A 15,639-nucleotide genomic window follows, 5' to 3' on the forward strand; every position below is an offset into this window, starting at 1 on the left:
CAGTTTTAACTTCTATTTTGTATTGAAAAAAAATGAGAGAGAGCTGCATATGCTCCCATTTGAGATCATCAGTGGAAAAACTGTGAATTTAGTCTGGCTGCCCTGGGGGGTGTTGGGGCTGCTGGAAAAAAAGAAAATGTAGCCCCTTGGGCCCTTCCAACAAGTGTGGCCACTGTACAACCTGCCTTATTGCTTAGTTTCAGTTCCAATTGAGAAGTTCAAACAAGAGTGGTTCCTATTTTGACGTTTTTCCCCCGATGGAAAGTATTAGACACTAGCTAAGTAGGCCAAAAAGAATGAAAAGCCTGAATAGAAAAGATGGTAGAGGAAGTGAGTCAGTAAGGGAAACTTAATAGGGAAAAGGGAAAGAAAATTTCCAAGTTGATAAGAGAACATAAAAATACCAGGGGCTCCAGGCAACAAAGAATAGCGAATTTTTGGCTAAGGCCATTGCTTCATCTCTCCCATGTTTGCAGGTTTCTGGTCCACCTTGCCTCTCCTCCTGACTATTGCAGTTGCCCTTCTTCTTCCACACACCACTCTCTTACCCTCCTTCCAACACATAGCTCCCCTATACAGAAGGCTTCAGTGGCCACCTGCTAATTCTTCAATAAAGCACAAATTCCTCGCTTAGTAAATCAGTGCTGGCCACGACCTAGATCTCCCTGTCTGACCTTATCCCTCACTCCTGTTTTTCATGTTCCCTTTTCTCCAGCCATTCAAGACTATTAACTTTGCCCCCAAGCATACCTTCTGGCTTTCACATCTCACCTTGTCACTTAGGCCCAGAAAAGAATGGTCATCTTTGCCAGTTGAAATTCTATGGTAACTCTGAGCCCCAACTGCTTCACGAAGCTCTCCTGATCGCCACAGCCTAGAACAAGCCCTCCTTTCTCTAGACTCCTGAACCGTGTTTTATCTTTCCTAATGCCTCTTCTTATTTATTTATGCATGCTTTATTTTCCCTGTAAGACTGTAAGCCCCTTGCCGGACAAAAGACACAGCTCTTCCTCCTTACTTCCTCCACAATGGCTAGCATATCAGATTCCTTATAGTACCCGAGTAAAGAAATCTATCGGAGGAATGACAGAGAGAAATCGCATTAGGGTCAAGTAGTCTAACACAAATTTCACATTTTTATGCCTGATTTTATAGACCCTTCAGCATAGGAAAAAAAATAGATATATGAGTATTTGTTTTTAAATGGAGACTGTTCAGTACCTGGAGCTGTGAAATTTAGTCATTTGGTTCAACAGAACAGAACTTCCCCACTTGGTGGATGTCCATGAGTATCAGCACTGCTGTCTAGTGCCCGAAGCAGTCTCACCATGGGAAGAAGGACCGAAGGAGTGCTGGGCCTTCTCAGGTCCTTTCTGTAGGTTTTCTCTCTTCAAAATGCAATTCCTTCCCTAAGAAATGATATATATCGAATAGCTCTTTAGATGCTTTGAACAGTCGACCAAACATTACAAATATTCTACTAGTGATGCATGTGGGGAGAAGTGTTATGTTTTTCTCCCACCTAGCTTTTCTGTGTGAACTAAATCCAGACGTATCTGGATTTTCATAATTCAAAGCAAATATCTACGCCAACATTTTGAGAACATGGAGCTGCCAAGCGAAACCCAACAGCATATTCCTTGGTGACACTCCGTCAGTTGAAGCTGGGTACACACAGAGGGAGCGGCTACCTAAAGCTGAGCTCGTATGCAAATGCGAACACTCCTCAATTCCAATTACATTGTGTACATTGAACCCTTCTTCAGAGGCTGTGGAATTTTCAGGAAAAATATAGCCGAGCTTGACCTTCGGTACCTTGCCTCATTATTTTTTTGTCATTTCCAGCTACTAGTCTCTCCAAAGAAAACAACTTTCCTGTTTCTTTTAGTTTTGTGTGTGCCCTGAGCTTTATTCCCAATTGCTGCTACAAAAAAACTGAAATGGTTCCAAGCACCACTATTGTTTTTCTTTTTTTTCTCTGTAACTAATATTTAAAGATCAAAGATAACTCTGGTACTTTTATGTTGTAGAGTGTATATAAGACCAAATTTTCCCTAAAGGTACTTGCTGTCCAGGATTTTTCTTTTCTTTTCTTTTCTTTTCTTTTCTTTTCTTTTCTTTTCTTTTCTTTTCTTTTCTTTTCTTTTCTTTTCTTTTCTTTTCTTTTCTTTTCTTTTCTTTTCTTTTCTTTCTTTCTTTCTTTTTTCTTTCTTTCTTTTCTCTTTCTTTCTTTCTTTCTTTCTTTCTTTCTTTCTTTCTTTCTTTCTGTTTCTTAGCTCTCTTTTCTAGAAGTCATCTGAATGGTAGCTTTTGGATTTCACAGGGTCACTGGCAGTAGCATGGAGGAAGGACTGGAGTGGGGCCACATGAAAAGCAGGGAGATGAGTTAGGAGGTTTTTAAAAAAATATTTCATTAAGGTATTTTAAAACAAACCGAAAAAAGCCCCTCCCTTAACTTTCCACCAAAACCGTATTGTGATGACTAGTGACCTTGGGAAATGTTTTAATTTAGGCACTTTCTAAAGTTTCCTTCTAATGCTAAAGCTGAAAAATAATCTTCCCATCAAAAGACTTTTATTATTATGACAATTCCCATGTAAATTTTTAATGCATTTATTTTAAGGGCCTATTATGATAGTTCTTATACAATGTTTTTATAGTTTTATTCATTATTTTAATTGGGAAAATGTTTCATATGATCAGCCTTTGATTTGTTCTTTTAAAAAATTATAGATGATATGAAGGAAAATAGTGATTTGTATATTATATAAATGTTCTACCTAAAATGTCTATTCTAAGTAATTGTATAGAACGCTGTTTATTTTCTTTAAAACATATATCCTAAAAAAGCAGTAATTATTATGTTGTTTGGATACTTGTTCAGTTAAACTGATTTTCTTCGGTGCATTTAGGAAGTAGGAGTGGAAATAGAAAATATTTGATGATCATGAAAGAAATCTAAATATTACTACAAGTGGCAATACTGTGTGAATAAATATGAATGTGACTCAGGAGACTCATTTGGTAAACGTTACAATAAATAAGTGGCTAGCAAAAAATAGAACAAAGACATTTTCTTCTACATTCAAATTGTCGAAGGTAGTTCTAATACGATATATGTGATCTCATAAAGAGAGTCTATTGAATGAATTGCATCCTCGAATTGCTGTTTTGCTCTTTATCAAGAGAAAAAAAGAAAGAATGGCAATTTAGGGTCAAAAATAATGCCACAAATGAAATTTTGCTTCAATTACTGTCTAGCCATAAGAAGGAATAAACTGTCAGCCAAGACCAATGTTCTTTGATCTCACGTTTCAACCTTCTTGTCCTCCAGATGAATGAAATGGTCTTTTCTCAAATGTTCAACAGGCCTTTTACCATTTGATAGGACAATTATTTTTAAGAAGGTTTAAAATGTGATCTGGAAAACCACATTGACTCTCTGTGGCATATTTGCTATTCTTAGCCTGGTTGAATAAGCTGGAAGTGGGTGAATAATGCAGGTTAGAAAGAAAACAGATGCTAAATATTACAAATAGGAAGGTTTTCCAGCAATGAGACTTTCATTTTAGGACTAGATTTTTGTTGGCACTTTTGGCATTATGACGATTATTGTTTTTCTCTCCAGCTGTTACACATCTGTATTGAAGGTTGGGGCAATTGGCGCTGGTCAGAGCCCTTCAGTGTGGACCACGCAGGGACGTTTATTAGAACTATTCAGTACAAGGGTCGGACTGCTTCCCTCGTCATCAAGGTTCGGCAACTCAGTGGGGTGCAAAAACAGGTGAGTTCCGTGTGTTCGTGACCCAGACAGCTCTTAATTATTTCACGCACTTAAAGAATGAAAGTAATTAATAACGAAAAAACCCACAGCGGTATGCCTGCGTGTGCTTGCTACTACCCTGCACGTGAGAACTTCATACATGCTTGTCGATGATCCTGAGGATGATGATGGCTTCAAACCCTTTGTCCCACATCTTTTACAAGAGCTGCTAACGAGCAGTAAAATTTACTGATTTTACTTTCACCTCTTCTCCCTGTCACCACCTACCTTCTGGTAGAGGTGCTAATGAGCTGTGAAATAGCCAAAGGCCTTTATTAAGAAGGAAAAGAAGCACCGGGTGTTGGGGACTCTGGATAATCCAACAGTGGATAACCAGGAGTTGGTTCTCAAACATGTAAGAATAATCTTCGAGAAAGTGTTGTGATACCTCCCATGACAGAGTGGGCCTGGGTCTCCAGCAAGCTTTCTTTTCCTAGGAGTTAATATTAACTGCAGTAAAAATTCACTACAGTCTAACTCTTGGCATATAAAACCTCAGCTCTCAGCACATATTTTTACGTATTTTATAAAACTTCCTCTTGGCTGTTTTTGAAGTTCTAAGACTGCAAAGGGGAAAAAAGTATCTGACACTTTTTTTGTGTTCTTAAGATGTGAAAATGTGGTTTTTAAAAGATGTTTTTCAAGCATGGCGCATATGACAAGAGTAGAAAGAAAAAAAGGAAGTATTAAAATCTGAAAACTGGCTTCACTGCACACATCATAACTGGATTTGTCATAAGAGTTTTAATGTATACATCTGCATCTGGATTGTAACAGGCTATCCAGAGCTTGTGTGAATGGAGGACATGATAGAAACAGCCCTCAGTCCCTGGAAAAGGAAAAGGGGAGCTTTTCTTATCAAGCGACATGGGCTAGTCCATTGCCATGTGCCAGGGGGTAGACAGGAAGCAAGTGGTGAGGTGAACAGTAGGACCTGTACCATATACGTTCTTGGTCTGCACCTAATCAGGGAGCTGGTCTTCATGTTCTCATTATCGTGGGCAACAGAGGTGGAAAGAATATAGCAGAAGAATCTTCCCAGTGAACTGACTGTTCCTCAAGTATTGATTGATTGCGTACAGTGGAACAGAGTGAAATGAAAGGCACTAACTATGTGATATAATTTTTGCTCTTAAATTGCAAATTTATGTAAACCCAACAGTGTGTACAACTGACAGTAAGTATGAAGGGAATTTAGAGGTTTCACTAAGAAGATATGACTCGAGTTGGGCTTTGGAAAACAGAATTTGGATTAAGAGAGGACATTCCAAGTAGGCAGTGTAACATAAAGATAGGAATATGGGACAAATGGGTCTTACTGGGACTCATGATGGGGCCAGCCTAGCTGAGCGTGAGCTTTGAGCTACAAAGTCATAAGGACAAGACGTGTCACTGACTTTCATCTGCCCTCAGAACTGTCTTCCTTGGATATGCTCTCAGTAACTATCTGCCCAATTAATACATTCTGATTTTCTGGTTCTGTCACTCATGGTCTTTCAAGAATGCCTTATCCACCTTGCCATTCACCAGCAGTCCTGGGAAGTGGTCATTCAGCATCCATTTGCATAATCCAGATGATAAGACGCTCATTTCCTCACCTGGCAGCCCTTTCCATAATTGGTTACTTCCAGCTCTAAATGAAGCTCTTTCCTAATTTTGAGCCCAAATCTCTCACCATTCAGCCAGTTTTTACCACTCATCAGAACTTGTGAGATGTACACAACAACTTATGGTGAGGACTAAGTTATCTCTTCTCTGTATTACAGTCCTTCAAAAACACAAGGGAAGCTGGGATGTTTCCCCTTAGCTTCCTTTTCCTTAGGCCAGTGATTCTCAAACTCGCATGTACATCAGTATCACCTAGAGGGCTTGTTAAAACATAGATTGCTGGGCCCCACCCTCCGAGTTCCAGATTCAGCAGGTCTTGGGTGTAACATGATAATTCTCAGGTGATACTGATGCTGCTGGTCCAGGGGTCACACTTTGACCACCATGGCTCTGGTCCAAACTTTCCCAATTCATTCAGCTCTTTTGTATATGGTTGCTAGAACAGTTACCAATTAATGGAATGGCAGGGTCACTCCATGGAGAAATGGTTCTCATGGTATATCATTGGTTGTTAAGATCATAGCCACTCTGGCTGTGTATTTCCTTGCTAGCTGTGTGAACTTCAGGCTATTTAACCTCTTTGTGAATCAATTTCCTGATCTGTGAAATGGGGATAGTAATACTGCCTTTGCACAAAGTTAGTGTGAGAATTAAATGAATTTGTATATGTGAAGTGCTTAACAATAGTGCCTGGCCCACTGTCATAACTCAATCCATAGTTACAATAATGAAATATTCCCAAGCATGCAGGACATTGGTTGGACTTTGTCATGTTACAGTAGTGTCTTCTTCTGGGGCGCCTGGGTGGCTTAGTCGGTTAAGCCTCTGACTTTGGCTCAGGTCATGATCTCAGATCCTGCCTGGGATGGACCCTGCCTCCAGCCCCACGCTCAGCGGGAAATCTGCCTCCCCTCTCCCTCCCCCCTCTGCCCCTCCTCTCATTGGTGTGTGCATGCTCTCTCTCTTCTCTCAACTAAATAAATAAAATCCTTAAAAAAAGGGGCGCTTGGGTGGCGCAGTCGTTAAGCATCTGCCTTCGGCTCAGCGTGATCCCGGCGTTATGGGATCGAGCCCCACATCAGGCTCCTCCGCTATGAGCCTGCTTCTTCCTCTCCCACTCCCCCTGCTTGTGTTTCCTCTCTCGCTGGCTGTCTCTCTCTCTGTCAAATAAATAAATAAAATCTTTAAAAAAAAATCCTTAAAAAAAAAAAAAAGATAGTGCCTCCTTCTTGCATAGATATTATGTGTCTTCACGGAATAATATGAAGTTTCAGGGATAAATTAATATATACGGTGTTCCTGGTCAGATACTACACATTGCAACAGTATGCCGTAAATCAGAAAGGTTGGCCATGAAAAGTACCTTTTTAAAAAATTCTCACAAAATGTTACTTACCTTTTTTTTTTCCCTGACTATAAGAGATTTCCTAGCCCTATCTTAGGCAAGTTTCTTAACCTTTCTGTGCGTCATATTCCTTTTGCAAAAGAAAGGACCCAGTAAATATTAGTTCACTGTTGTTGTTTTTATGTTCACTATTTTAAAATATTTCTGAAAACACAGAGAAGTCTCAAGTAGAAAAGAAAATTACCCATATTTCTGCCACCCAAAGATAAATACTGTTACTACTTCAGTGTATCTTTTCTACTCTTTTTTTCTATGCAGATACTTTTTAACCAACTTGAGATCTGGTTATAATTAGTTTTTCAACTTGTTTTTTTCACTTAACATTATATGATGCTTATCTTCTCATGTTATCTACAATTCCTGAACTATCTTCTTAATGGTTGCATAATAATTTGCCATATGGTATGTTGAAACACATTTAGACATCCCCTCGTTGCTGCACTTTTAGATAATTTCCAATTTGTTGCCATAATAAATCCTTAAATAAATATCTGTGTATGTACATATGTATGTCCAAATGTCTGTGTCTGTCCTTAAAATAATTTGCTATAAAATTTAATTACCTGAGCAAAGGATGTGAATGTTTTTGTGGTACTTGATACATCTTCCCAGACTGAAAAGATGTACTTTATTCTTTAACCAAAATTCATTGTTTTGTGTCGCCAGATTCTTGTTAGGGCTACATTAAATCCTTTAAATAACTGAACATATAGATTTATCGCAACCATCTACTGACTCTCTGAGTTTTTCAAACTATTAGCATTTCTTAAAAATCTTAACGTAAAGTGGGATTCAAATCAGACTAACAAAAAATTTTCCATACATTAGAAATTCAAGGAATCCTTTGAATCATTCTGTTAATGTCAAATATATAGATTTTAAGGCATCTGGTGACAAATCTCATTTCAGGATTTCCAAATGTTATTTGCACCATTGGATGTTTGGTAATTATTTTCTGCAGGGACTCCCTCTCACACTTTTCTCTGCTTGTATCCTATTAAATAAATGATCTTATTAAAAAAAAAAAAAGGATGTAGCCAGACAGAAAAGGACTTTGCAGAAAACAATACTGGAAGCATAAGCCACCCTCCCATTGCATTTAGCTTTTTGAAAGAAGTGCCATCTTCTCCCACGGGAACTGGCAAAGTCCATTTTCCATTCCCACTGTCATGGAAAACACACACATACACACACGAAATTTATACTTTGTGTTTTAGCATTTATAATCATAGCCGAATGAGATTGGGCTCGAAATTAGGGCCATTTTAAACACTTAGCAGAATAGTGAAAAGTGGGACACAGAAACAGCAATCCGTTTAAACCTAGGAGGAAGCAAATGGAAAATGGTTTATACTGAACCCAGGTCATACTGAAAGATTCAGCAGACCACCAACTTCAGAACAACTGTGCATATATCAAAGTTGTGAAAAACCTTCCTAGTCTTTCAGTTGGGTTTAATGTTTTATTGTCAGGGTAGATTAACTAAAATTCAGATTAGCTCCTGTTAAAGTACATCAGAGACACAGGATTTCCTCAATTAGCCAGGTTGGGAAGGAAGATAGGAATCAAGGTTTCAGAAGATTCTGCTTCGTGGATTCCTGCCTCTCTCACATCTTGGCTTCTTTCCTTCTACCCCACCTGGGCCAGGAAATTTGCAATAAACCACAGCTGCCTAATTTCCAAGCCCCATTTGGGGAGGTGAGTGTGTGCAGCTCCCTGATGTACCTTAACTACATTAACACGCCCCTGGGTACTGGAGAATTGGCTAATGCACTCCTGAACAATGAGGCTTGGTTACCTGTACCCTGCCTTTCTTATGCCCCTGTCATTTCCCCAACTGAATGAAAACTGACCACATACAAAATTTCTCAGGAACTTTGTACATTACACAGTTACCCATGTACACACATTGACGTCCACGTTTCCCATCCTCTCACTGAGGAAAGCTTTACCACTCTAAAAACGTAAATGTACATATGTACGTATGTATATATATTTGTATCTTTATACATACACTTTTAATCAGGGCTAAGATATCATTTTCCAGTGCATCTGGTGCTCTGGAGTTATTCTTTAATATCACTATTCTTCTTGGCACTGATCTAATAAGAGTTCTGAAACCTGCTAAGTAAAATCATATGTGGAAATCTTCAATACACATCTTTGTGGCTTTGGGGAAAGAGGAGAATTAGTGTGAAACCTGGAAATATGTATTAAAGAGAAACCCTACATTTAAAAAAAATTAAGTAGCTGTCTTCAACTGATAAATTAATCTTGAAATTCTAACCATAATTTTCAAAATAAAGGCATTGTAAGTGTTGCCACTTTGAAGAAAAGCAGACATGGCTCTCACTGAACCCTGCGTGGGAGCAGCTATGAAGAACACCGTTCCTAGGAGTAGCCATTTTGGTTTTTCCTTCATCCAAGTAGCCTTCTCTCCCTGGCCACTTTTAAGGGTTTTCTTTTTATCAAATTTGAAAGCCTATTTAACAGGCTTTATAGTTGAAAATGAAACTATAAAAACCCACCAAGAGGATCTTTGTCTTTAGACAAAGTGAGTCCCAGATGGTTGCAGAGATTCTGTGGTTTCTGTGAGAGACAGCAAAATTCTCTCCTAAATCTCATGGGGCCCAAAGGTTCTGAGGCAAGAGCAGCATGCATACATTGCCAGGCCTGGGCACATCAAGAGGAAGAACAGAATTAAATACTGCCTCAGAGCTTTCACATGTTTATTTAAAGTTAGACAATGCTAAGGCCTCATAAGACTTAACCACGAGTGCCTAGTAACCCCTAGCATATGCTAAAGAAAAGCTTGCCTGCTAACTCAGGACTCACGGTTCAGTTGACTTCTGTGTTTGTTATTGAGAAAACATTGTTTTAAAAGATTATAATGGCCAGAGTGCCTACAAGTAATGTATCAATTAAGCACAGCTTGGTTTTTACAGATATGCTCCTTCTAAAGAAAAATCAAAGGAATAGATAGTTAGAAAATAAATGTTTAAGAAAATGCTAAACTTCACTGTTCAACTAATGTATTGAAACAGCAATGACATTTAATTTTTGGTCTATCAATGTAGCGGGTTTGTTTTGGGTAAATAATAGTTCATTCATGAATAATCTTATTTGTGTGTATAAATGATGGTTTATTTAGAGTGATGTTTACAGAGTCCTCTTAACCACATATGAAAATGTATCCATTAAGGTGATTTCAGTTTGAGGTAACAAAATAGGCTTTTAGTCTTCATAGTAAGCTAATGAGACAGATACTATTATTGGTCCTATTTTACATTTATTATCTCATAAGAAGGAATAAAGCAGGTCAGGTGTTGGTTAATTAAGCTACTCGTTGCTGTATCTGTTTCTCTGCTATCCTCTTGGATTTGCCTTTTTTGTCTCAAGGTGGCTACAAAAGCTAGCCATATANGTGTGTGTATATATATATGTGTGTGTGTATATATATATATATATATACATATATTCTCACCACATCCACTGTGACAGACGAGAAGCAGAGCTTTCTCTTTTCAAATTGTCTCCCTTATTAAGGAGTAAGATCTTTTGCAGAGCCTTTTAGCAGTCTTCCCTTTTCATATTACTAGCCAAAAGTGCCCCGTGTTCACCCCTAAAGTAATCATTGGCAAAAGGAGAATTGGAATTACAAGGGTTAGTTTGTGCCAATTATGACACAGACTCTGGGGGCCATGGAGGTGTTCACCTTCCCTGAGTACTTGGCTGCTTTTTGAGACCTAAACCAAATCAGGGTTATTAATAACCAGGGAAAAGGAGGGACCACCTCTTTGGAATGGAACCAGTGGCATCTGCTGCATTTACATTATGTTGGGCACTCTTTATTCTCTTTTTATAGTTTCTATATTTTCTCAATTAGTAGGTATTAATTTTACGAAAGACAGATCTTCAGAGTGATTATCAACACAGTCTGGGTAACATCGGTCAAGTTATCCAACATCTCCGTGCCTCTGTTTTTCTCCTTGTTAAGATGAGTACTAGTACACCTATTTTATATGGTTGCTGTGAGAATGAAAGAGTTAATTTGTAAAAATGCTTTGTAATAGGATGTGTGCGTGTGTGTGTGTACTCATACGTATGCGTGTGCGTGTACATACATATGTATGCAGAGAAAGGGAGGGAAAGATTTATTTTAAATTGGCTCACACAGTTGTAGAGGCTGAAATAACCCAGAAGAGCTGACATGTAGTTCCAGCCTGAAAGCAAGCAGGTTAAAGACCCAAGAAGAGCTGATGTTTTTTAGTCCATGTCCAAAGGCCAGGAAAGACCAATGTCTCAGTTCAGTCAGGCAGGAGGAGTCCCCTCTCACACAAGCTCTTGTTCTATTCTGGTCTTCAGTTGACAGGACGAGGCCCATCCATTAGGGAGGGCATTCTGCTTTACTCAGTTTACCAATTCAGTCGTTAACCTCATCGAGAAGCACCTTCACAGACACATCCAGAATAATGCTTAGCCAAGTATCTGCAGCCCATGGCCCATTCAAATTGACACATAAAATTAACCATCAGATGTTTAATTCATATTAAACTACATATATATGTAGTTTATATGTAAACTTCAAGTAAAGTACATATATATGGGAGGGGCGTGTGATTATTATTTTTATAATCTGGAAAAAAATATTGCAAATAAGAAAATCCAGTGTGTGAAAGTCCTATGTTTTCCAGTCATGGTGAATATTCATATTACAGAAGGATTCACTGCATAGGAATAAGTTTTGTATTATCTTTTCAATTTCAACCAATTTAAGAGAGATTTCTTAATGCCTACTGTGAACTGTACTCTTAGCTGGATGAAAAATTGGGTGATCCATGAGTTTTTGGATCATTCTGTGTATTTTACAAAGCCACATGCTTCTACTCTATGGGAAAACCTGAATAAAATAAACTGTAATTAGGCATCTGACTGAAAAGTTGTTGGTATTATCAGTTCATAAAGTGATCTCTTATTGCATAAGACTGCAAGAAACCCTTGGAAACCAGCCTTGGAAATAGATAAATCCCCAGTTGGCCTCTCAGCCACCAGAGCTGAAGTCTTGTACTCTGTCCCTGTCCTTTGTGACTGCCAAATCCTGTGGCACCACTGACTGCCACCTCCTGGGAGGTCTCTTCTCTCAGGGCTTCAGCTTCCCCTGGCTTCCCTCCACTCTCCCTTGCCTCTTCTTCTCGGGCCCCTTCTCCGTCTCTTTGCCCCTGAGTCTGCCCCTATGCTGTTGGTCAGTTGCTGGCTTAAGCCTCCACATCTTTTCCAGGTCAACTGTTTTCCATCTGTGCACATTGCAAGGCTTTCGTTCCCTGAGTCCTCTATCACCAGCCCCACCTCACTCCCCAGCACATGCCCAGTATTTCGAGCTGGCTGCGGGCCTGTCCTTTGCCGTAAACTCAACGTGACCAAAGCAAAATCCCTTTCTCCTCCCAAGCCTTTCTTCCTGTGTGCTCTAAATAAGCTCACGGCTTCATGTTCTTTCCGTCAAAACCAACATAGGTAATTCTGTCTGAACAATTAACATGTTACCAGTTCAGGAAAGCTGAATGGATGAAACTTTATTTATTTATTTATTTATTTATTTATTTATTTATTTATCTTTTAGATTATCATCTGTGGAAGACAGATCATCTGTAGTTACTTGTCTCAAAGCATAGAACTAAAAGTCGTTCAGCATTACATTGGTCAAGATGGACAGGCTGTGATTCGAGAACATTTTGACTGCCTCACAGCCAAACGGAAATTGCCTTCATACATACTAGAAAACAGCGAACTGACAGAGTTGTGTGTGAAGGCCAAAGGAGATGAAGATTGGTCAAGAGACGTATGCTTGGAATCTAAGTCCCCTGAGTACAGCCTTGTCATTCAGGTATGAGAAGTAGGACAATCTGGAATAGAGCAGTTTTAAAATTAAAACTTTCTCATTATGCTCTTATATTCAGTGCAGCACTTTATTTAAAAACTGACCTGCACAGAAGAGGGAGATCTGAAATAAGATGAAAAGACTTTGAATATTGCTTCTCAAACAGTTTCCTCCCATCCCACAACAACACAGCTGTTGTATCAGTTCCAGTAGCTTTTAGAGCCAAGACGCTACCCCTTTCAGGTGGAGGCAAGTTATAGCCTGAGAAAGATCCTGATGCACCAGGGCTTGGGGTGGGGGTGCAGGGGCGGGGTGGGGGGCTGGTATCCTGCCCACTGGAGAATCTTTGCAACGGTCTGTTCCTTTTTTATCTCCTCCTCATGCTCCACCATCATCAGTTTCCTTGCCGTGAAGGACAAATCCTCCCTGCCATTCGCACCCCCAGTCCTGGCTCAGTCTCTCCTCATACCAATGCCTTTGTCTCTAAGAAGGCATTGGCCTCATGGACTCACTGCACATTCACCTTATGCCATAATGAAGTCTGGTTTCGCTTATTCTCTGTTTTTAATGGCTTTTTTCTATAACTTTAAACTGTTTAATCCTCCCAACTGACGTTCTATCTGTGCCTCATTTTGATTAATTAGTAAGCTGCTCAGTATTTAATAGAAGCCTCTTCTACCTCATGCACAGGTGCCGTCTTCAAACAGTTCCATTTTTTATGTCTGGTGCACAGTTTTGACATTAGAACCCAACTCTCAAGTGCAGCAGCGAATGGTGAGTGCTTTCCAACCCAAAAATATGGTATATGACTCTGACCTTTCCTGTTCTGAAATAAATTAAGGTCAGAGTGACCCAGGGAAGAGATTTATTACAAGTTTGTTTCAGCATCAAACAGCTGGAATACTGCAACAAAGCAAATATGAAAGTTGTTCTGTCCTTTTATTTTTATAGATTGTGTTCAGCCCTCTTTTTATCATGAGGAGTCATCTTCCAGACCCCATTATCATACATTTGGAGAAAAGGAGTCTGGGATTGAGTGAAACACAAATTATTCCAGGAAAAGGACAGGAAAAACCACTGCAAAACATAGAACCTGACCTTGTGCATCACCTAACATTTCAAGCAAGGTACTGGAAAAGTCCTTACGTTTTCCTAAGAGAGATTCAGTAGAAAAGCAACCTTGTACTATTGAAGGGGAAGAAGGAGGATAGAATTTTTTGTATAATTCCTTATCTTATGAGAATGATATTTAAAAATTGCCCTGCCTAGTGTTCTCTTATCCTCTTCAATGTTTTTGGATAAAATTCAGCCTCTTTCATTAAACTTAGATATAAACAAGAAGGATTGGGAAACTTAATTGACACATAATTTCTCTAGTAGAAAAAGAGATGAATAGAGCTCTCACCCAAGCATGTGGGGGGCGGGGACAGGGAGAAGGGGCCCACCCAGATCATCCAAAAACTGTGTCACCAATCCCTAAATCACCAAACATTGACTCAGTGTCACAAAAGGTATTGGTCTATAATACATCTATAGTTCAATTTTTTTTTCAATAAATTTTAGACCACTTTAGAAATCTGATACTTACTCCTATTTTTTCTTTTCCATTTCCTAGAGAAGAAGATGATCCTTCCCACTGTGCTGTTCCCATCTCAACCTCCCTCATTAAGCAAATAGCCACTAAGATACACCCTGGAGGCACAATTAATCAGATCCTTGATGAATTCTATGGGCCAGAAAAGTCCCTTCAACCCATGTGGCCCTATAATAAAAAGGATTCTGACAGGTAATGTTATCCAGCAATTTTTTTCTACAAACATTTCTCAACATTAATAAATAAATGACCATTAACCAAAATGTTAGATACCATAAAAGGGTTTTTAAAGATTTATTTATTTATTTATCAGAGAGAGAGAGTAAGAGAGGGCAAGTGAGGGGACAGGCATACAGAAAGGGAGAGAATTTCAAGCAGACTCCCCGCTGAGCATGGAGTCTGACCCAGGGCTCGATCCTAAGACTCTGAGATCTGAGCCGTAATCAAGAGTTGCTACTTAACTAACTGAGCCACCCAAGCACCCCAAAAGGTGTTTTAAAAAGAAGATATTTGCATGTATCTATCAGATTCTGACCTTTTATCGTCTGGGTAGATGTATTTTATGGACTGCTGTACTCATAATCTAGAACGTAATTGCATGAGAAGTTTCTCCTGAATGCACATTCGGCATTGGGTGATTCTGGTGTGAAGAGGTGTCATACAAGAGCGTCGTGTGTCTGGAATCCTTAAACATATTTCATGAATGCTGAAGTCATTGTATTTCATTGAGTCTCTTGGATGTGGTATTTGGAACAGGAATGAACAGCTGAGTCAGTGGGATAGCCCAATGCGAGTAAAGCTGTCAGTCTGGAAGCCATATGTTAGAACCTTGTTGATAGAGCTTCTACCCTGGGCCCTGCTTATCAATCAATCCAAGTGGGACCTCTGGCTGTTTGAAGGAGAGAAGATTGTTCTACAGGTTCCTGCTGGCAAAATTATTATCCCTCCTAATTTTCAGGTACTATAACTTTTTTTTTAGCTAATATGAATTCTTTTCTTTCAACAACTAGCCTTTATTCTGAGGTCACATTTATATTCCTAACAGAATCAGTTGTAGAAAACTGTCCTCTTAAATGCATATGTAAGGGGTATGGAATGTTCTTTGATATTCAGAGACATTTCAGATGGCTTTTTGTTCCCCCATCAGCAGTATTCATGCTTGAGTTATCATTGAATTTGATAACTTGTACTAGTTACATTTTCATTTTCATTGTGTACAGGATATTTGACAAGCATTAGGATTGGCCTGCTCAGGGTATGTTAAGGATATAGAGCCATATTCTGTGCTAACCCACTCCCTAGATAGACTTGTGGTTCTTACAGAAATTCTCAGA

General features: G+C 39.1%; 1 protein-coding gene across 1 annotated transcript in view; it reads left to right on the forward strand.

Moving 5' to 3' along the window:
- VPS13B (vacuolar protein sorting 13 homolog B) overlaps window positions 1-15,639 on the forward strand; it is a 759,954-nt gene that overhangs the window by 691,051 nt on the left and 53,264 nt on the right. The window contains exons 44-49 of the mRNA XM_040625596.1: window positions 3,629-3,784; window positions 12,454-12,717; window positions 13,402-13,485; window positions 13,663-13,838; window positions 14,327-14,497; window positions 15,062-15,263. Coding sequence (XP_040481530.1) covers window positions 3,629-3,784; window positions 12,454-12,717; window positions 13,402-13,485; window positions 13,663-13,838; window positions 14,327-14,497; window positions 15,062-15,263 — 1,053 coding nt within the window. The remainder of the gene's footprint in view (window positions 1-3,628; window positions 3,785-12,453; window positions 12,718-13,401; window positions 13,486-13,662; window positions 13,839-14,326; window positions 14,498-15,061; window positions 15,264-15,639) is intronic.

Source organism: Ursus maritimus, unplaced genomic scaffold (genome assembly GCF_017311325.1).
Source record: "Ursus maritimus isolate PB19 unplaced genomic scaffold, ASM1731132v1 scaffold_9, whole genome shotgun sequence".
Taxonomy (NCBI): domain Eukaryota; kingdom Metazoa; phylum Chordata; class Mammalia; order Carnivora; family Ursidae; genus Ursus; species Ursus maritimus.